Raw genomic sequence first — 6,000 nt, forward strand, 5'->3', positions numbered from 1 at the left:
CTTCTCACTTCCATCCCGCCTCCACCTCCCAGGCCTTCCAGCTGCAAGAGTCTGACCGACTGACCATCCTTCGCAACGCCATGTGGGTGCACTGCAACCAGCTGTCCTTGCAGTGTGTCAAGGACGATGAGGTGGGGGGGGGCATGGACAGGGAGGGGCAGGGAGTAAGCTGGGGGGAGGGTGTGAGGGGAGGGCAGCCTGCAGACAGCAGCATGCCTGGGTCCATCTGAGTCCATCAACAAGCACTCAGGGTCCCAAGGACAGGGGCTCGGCGCAGAGCCCTGGCCTCCCTGCCTGGAAGGCTGCTTCAGGGGTTGCCCTGGCATCTGCCTCCTTGCTTACCCTGCTCCACGGTCCTTGGCTCTGCTCTCAGGGCTGCAGAGCGCCTTCCCCCCCCCCCCCCCCGTTGGGGTCAGGGAGGCCAGTAGACACTGCCTTTCAGAGCTTTGCAGAGAGGCTGGAAGACCCTGGGCAGCTTACTCCACACCTGGTGCTTGCTGGAGTCCCTCCTCTGCCCCCAGTCCCTGTGGGGTGTCCTGGTTCCCCTTACTGCACTCTATGTGCCAGGAGTGTCAGGGAGGTTCCCCCAGGAAAGAGGGGCTGCCACTTCCACACCAGGGGCTCTGACGTCTGTTAATGCAGCCTGAGAGCCATGAGCTCTCTTCTGAGGTAGTTGGACTCCTGATGCCCACTGCTGTTCCTTGCCTGATCCTTTCTGCCCATGGACTGTGGGGTTTGGAGTTTTCCCCCCTGAAAATGACTTGAGCCCACCTGGTGGCCTCCTTCTGGCAGAAGAAGGAGTGTGGGCTTTGGATCCTGTCAAATGAAATCCAGTCTGGCTGCACTGAATTCTTGCTCTGGGACCTTGGGCAAGATACTTGCCCTGTTTCCTTGTCTGTGAAGTGGGGAAAGCGGTGTCTACTCCCGAGGGCAGGAGTGAGTACACCCCTCGCACAGGACCTTGTGCACAGCTAGTGTTTAGGAACCAGGAGAAGCTGGCAGCCAGGGCTCTGACCCCTCATGCCATGGCGCCCAAACGCAGGCACTGAGCTGTGCACACAAGGCCCGAGAGGAGGCTGGTGGGATGGGGGTCCCTGGCCAGAGTTCAGGCCCACCGAGGAGCAGGACTTGGACGAGGGTGGGCATCAAGGACCCTCAGCCTCTGCTCTTCCCCAACCCCAGCTCTACGAGGAGGTGCGGGTGACACTAGAAGGCTGCAGCGTGGAAGCCGACATCGATGGCTTCATCCAAGCCAAGAGCACAGGCACTGAGCCCCCAGGTGAGGCCCGGCCTACAGGCAGCACAGCCGCCGGGGCCAGCCCCCTCTGTCCCGAGGATGCCTGGCCCCAGCTGAGCCTCCACTGCTGGGACAAGGCAGGGCAGCTCACAGCTCCCTTCTGGGTGAAGAAGTCTTAGCAGACCCAGAGGAGGGTTCGGGGACGATGCAGGCCCCTGGCTGGGTTCCTTGCCTGCCGCAACACTCAGAAGGGGGAGTAGGGATGGGAACCCCTCTTAGAACCTCTTTGGTTCCATGTCTCATAGAAGTGATAGAGGCCCCCTTCCCCTGCCCAGAGGCAGCCTTGGGCCAGAATGGGAAAGTGGGGCCTCAGTCTGGGTCTCTGGATGGGGACAAGTTGCAGTATCAGGTGGCACAGGTCCTGCCTGCCCTGTCCTCGGCCACCCTGGGCCTCACCGGCTTGCTGCCCACAGCTCCTGTGCCCTACCAGAACTACTATGATCGGGAGGTCACCTCGTCGTCTGGCAGCCCTGGCGTCCAGCCATCCTGCGGCATGATAAAGAGGTGAGGAGCCTGATGGGGCTGGGAAGGCACCAGGAAGAGGGTCTAGCCCTCCCACCTGCAAGTGGCTCTTCCACATGTATTTACTGAGCTCCTGCTGTGGACCTGGTGCTGTGTTAGGTCTTGGGCACTCTGGGGACAAGACGGACTTAATGTGGCTCATGATACCTGCAGCCCAAGGGGTCCCAGACATTAAGCAAATAATCACAGCCCACTACTCACCGGTGACTGTGCTTGGAGCTCCAGGGAGGCCCCAGGCTGGCTTCCATGTCCCTCGGGCCCGGCTGCTACCCTGGGTTGGTGCCCTGGACAGTCATGCTGCAGTGGTGACACTCTCTGGCTGGGGCAGGACCAGGGCACAGGAGCAGGGCCGAGATTCTTGGGAGATTTCCCTGGGCTTCTCAGGGCCTCTTCTCTGGCTTGGCTGCAGAGGACCCTTGTACCATGCGTCACTGTGTCACCTGCACAAGTCACTTGCTTTCTCGAGATCCGGAGCCCATGAGTTGTTTGCGTCAGACTCAGAACCCAAGGGCTCTCTTGGTTCAGGCCTGGCGGGCACAACGGTGACAGCCCACTGAGAGCACTACAGCCTTCTCAGGGAGCCCTCCAGCAGCCAGGCTCCTGAGGGGGCCGTGTGCCCTGTCGCTGGGGATCTGAGAGCATCTGTGGGTTTCACATGTGCCTGCGCCCCACTCCCACTCTGAGGCCCCTGTGATGCCCTCTCTCCGTCCGGCCTCATGCGGAGAAGGCCCAGCCTGCAGGTGGTGGGGAAGGACGAGGACGGGCTGATGGGTCCCCCAGCCCTAGGAGGACAGCTTTCTCCTGAGGCCTCAGGAACCCCGGAGCCTCCCCTGGAGGACGCCTCTGGAGGCAGAGGTCAACCACCCGTGCTCAACAGGAAGCCCAGCGTGCCCCTCCAGGAACTGTGAGGAGCCAATGACCCCAGGAGGAGGGCAGCCCCCCCCCCACCATCTTACCTGGTGGAATTGTGGGGGACTCGGGCCTCCCTGCAGCCCTGGGGAGAACCTGGAGCTCAACACAGATGGTCATTTAAATGACTGGATGGAAGAGCTCATCTGGGGCGGTGTCAAGAAAGGGGTGCCTTCCTGAGGATGAGAGAGAGGGACGTCCGACCAGGTGGAGGGGGCCTGGCCCCTGGCAGGATGGGCAGGGGCCACTACAGGGCCCAGCTAGAAGCCAGGCTCAGCGGGGGAGGGGTGAGCAGCAGCTGGGAAGTGCCTAAAGGAACTGGTGTCACAGGCTTAGATAATTCTAGAGAAACGGGTAGTTGGGGGGCCCACGACCTCTGCTCCTCTCAGTCACAGGCCTGCTGGCTTTTACCCTGACTCAGTGGCCCAAGGGGCAGGACTGTGCCACTGCTGTTGCAGCTGCCTGGCCTGAGGTCCACACGTGCCTGTCCCTGTGTCTCCATCCTGGGCATGTGAGTCCACTTCCAGGCCCGGGGCTCATTTGTGGGGGTAGGATCACTGAGTGTCTCCACCTGTGGGAAAGGCCCTTTGTGCCACAGGTAGCACTCCAGGACAGTCTCCCACAGGCCCGAGCCACACTCAGGGGCCCTTGGGGTCTGGCCTGGTCCCTATTCTAGTCTTGTCTCCCACACCCCCAGACAGGCCCACTCCGCAAACTCCTCCACCCATGAGGAGCTCCCCCTGCACTGCTGCCGCTCACTGGCCAAGACTTGTGCCATCTCCCTGGTAAAGCTCTTTCAGGACTTGGTTCGACCCCACCCGGAAGTCTTTCCTGAAGCTGGGAATAGCGTCAGCCTCAACTTATGTAGCCCTCAGCACTGCCTGCTTCATGGGGTACCCACATCTGCCTCCCCACCGGTGCATGGAGTGTCTGCTTCTTGCTTGTTCCGTTCTTTTATTCAACAAAACTTCATGCCTCCTGCTCAGCCCAGGCCTGAGCCAGGCACAGGGGAAGGGGTGAATTACCCTGGCACTGCCTCATGTGGACACTGGAGTCCCTACATTGCACGGTCAGGGAGCGGCTGGGCTGGCCGGGTCATGGTGGAGCGCAGGGAGATAGGATTGGCTGGGTCCAGGCAGGAGAAGGTTCCAGTGGGGCACAAGTGGGCTGAACTCTGAGGGGACCATCCTTGGGGGAGCCCTCTGGCCCGAGGGGCACTTCATATTGCTCTGTGCCTGGGGGCCAGATGGCCCTAGCCCTGAAGCTTTGCGGGCCCCCTGCCTCATCCCCCTCCCTCCAGGGCCTACCCGCTTTCCTTCTTGTCCCCAGGTTCTCTGGGCTGCTGCATGGAAGTCCCAAGACTATATCACTGGCAGCTTCTGCAGGTGACCGGGGGTGACATGGGGGCTGCTGAACAACTAACCCCAGGGAAAAGGAGAAGACTCCTTATGGCACGGATGGGTTGTCCAAATGCTTTTGTGGGGTGGCTGAGCCAAGCCTGGGGAAGCTCCATGCCAGGGGTGTCTCCGGGGATCACTGCCTCTGACAGGGGTGGGCTCCAGGCCTCTCATGCTGCTTTCCGCCTCCACAGAGACCCTGACCCCAATGCCCGAACACAATGAGGTTGTCTACTCTGCCATTGCGGTGAAGGAGGCGCCGGGCCCCCCAACCCTGCCAGCCCAGGGATACAGGGTGCTCTATGACTACACGGCCCAGGTGAGGCCCTCACCCTCCCTTCCTCAGGAGGGCCAGGTATGCCTGAGCGTGGTCACACAGAGGCATGTGCCCTGGAAGTGTGCTGGGGTATGTGCCCTCAGACTCAGAACAGCAGCTGCCACTTAGGAGCGGCCTCTGTGTACCTGTGCTGAGCAAACAATGAAGGGTACGAGGGCCTCTGTCTGCCTAGGTGTGCGTGCAGGGGCAGGCATGCTGATGGAGGCTGGGGCTACCTGCAGGAAAGGGTCTGTGGGTCAGCCTCTGTGCCCTCGGGTTGGGGCCATGGGTGCCAAGAATAGGCTACAGCTAGAATGAGCCCCTCAGCTGGGTTCGGGTTGGTTTTCCAAGGTCTGTGGGGAGAGAGGATGGTCAGGGGCCACCGGGCAGCTGTGCCAAGATCCTCGGGAGTCCAGTCTGCTCCCTGCTTTGAGGTGAGGGTTGCAGAGCCCCCTTAGTCCACCCAGATCGAAGGAAAGCATCCCTCGGGGCTACGTGGGCTGCGCAGACTCCCAAAGTCTGGTCCTTGGCTGGCAGGGGTACAGGCCAAGAGAATGAGAGTGTGCTTGCATGACAGGGGCTGGCTCACCAGCAGCGGGGAGGCTGCATGTGGTGGGCCTGGAAATGTGTGAAGCACGGTGAGCACACCTGACCCTGTGTCTAGAGCAGAGCTAGGGGACGGGGGCAGCAGGGGGCAAGTGGGGAGAAGAAGCCCCAGGGTGAGGGAGGCCTACAATGACAAACCAGGGAGGGCAGGAGGCTGAGTCCCACAGATACCCCACACCCTACCTGTCTCCAGAGGCCACCCCAGCCCAGCGAGCAGCTTTGTCCTGTGGCTCCAGGAGGCCACGTGCAGCTCTGAGGACTCTGTCCACCCAGGAGACAAGCTTGCATTTACTGCCTGGGGTGGGGTGCCAACCAGAGCCCACCCCCAGCCCCCCAAAGTGGCCCTTCCAGCCCAACGCACTTTTGTTCTCTTGCCCAGAATTCTGACGAGTTGGATATCTCCGCGGGAGACATCCTGGAAGTCATCTTGGAGGGGGAGGATGGCTGGTGGACAGTGGAACGGAATGGGCAGCGTGGCTTCGTCCCTGGTTCCTACCTGGAAAAGCTCTGAGGAAGGGGCAGCAGCCCCCACCTGGACCTGCCCTGCCTATGGGGCCAGTGGTACCCCTAATCATTGCCCTGGTCTTGCTGGGGCCCCGAGATGGAGCCTGTCCCCCAGGATGGATGCTGGCAGCTCCCTGAGCTGTCTCTCCTGCAGGGAATAAAGGAGTGCATTTTTATTCCTTGGTCTGCAGGGGTCCCTTTTGGTCTTTTGCCCCCGTGTCCAAATACCCGGAACAAGATGAGGCAAAGGAGTGAGGGAAGAAATCTGGGGGATGGGGGGGGGGCAGAGCTTAGTTACTTTTAGTGTCCTCATGGAGGCCCAGTCCAGTCTGTCCTGTCTGCTGCGGGGGAGAAGAGCCCAGCCCCAGTTTGGGAACTCCCAGACTGTGAGGGAGACACACTCACATGCGGGCAAATGGGAGAAGGCCTCAGGGGTTGGGAGAACAGGG

The 6,000-nt window shown here is 61.2% G+C and overlaps 1 protein-coding gene across 1 annotated transcript in view; it reads left to right on the forward strand.

Moving 5' to 3' along the window:
- The window catches only part of PSTPIP1 (proline-serine-threonine phosphatase interacting protein 1), a 47,590-nt gene extending 41,855 nt beyond the window's left edge, over positions 1-5,735 (forward strand). The window contains exons 10-15 of the mRNA XM_080808998.1: positions 33-131; positions 1,183-1,279; positions 1,711-1,801; positions 4,058-4,113; positions 4,320-4,444; positions 5,427-5,735. Of these exons, the coding sequence (XP_080665124.1) occupies positions 33-131; positions 1,183-1,279; positions 1,711-1,801; positions 4,058-4,113; positions 4,320-4,444; positions 5,427-5,558 (600 nt within the window). The 3' untranslated portion in view covers positions 5,559-5,735. The remainder of the gene's footprint in view (positions 1-32; positions 132-1,182; positions 1,280-1,710; positions 1,802-4,057; positions 4,114-4,319; positions 4,445-5,426) is intronic.
- Positions 5,736-6,000: the final 265 nt, after the last annotated feature.

Source organism: Martes martes (assembly GCF_963455335.1).
Source record: "Martes martes genome assembly, chromosome: 7".
NCBI lineage: Eukaryota > Metazoa > Chordata > Mammalia > Carnivora > Mustelidae > Martes > Martes martes.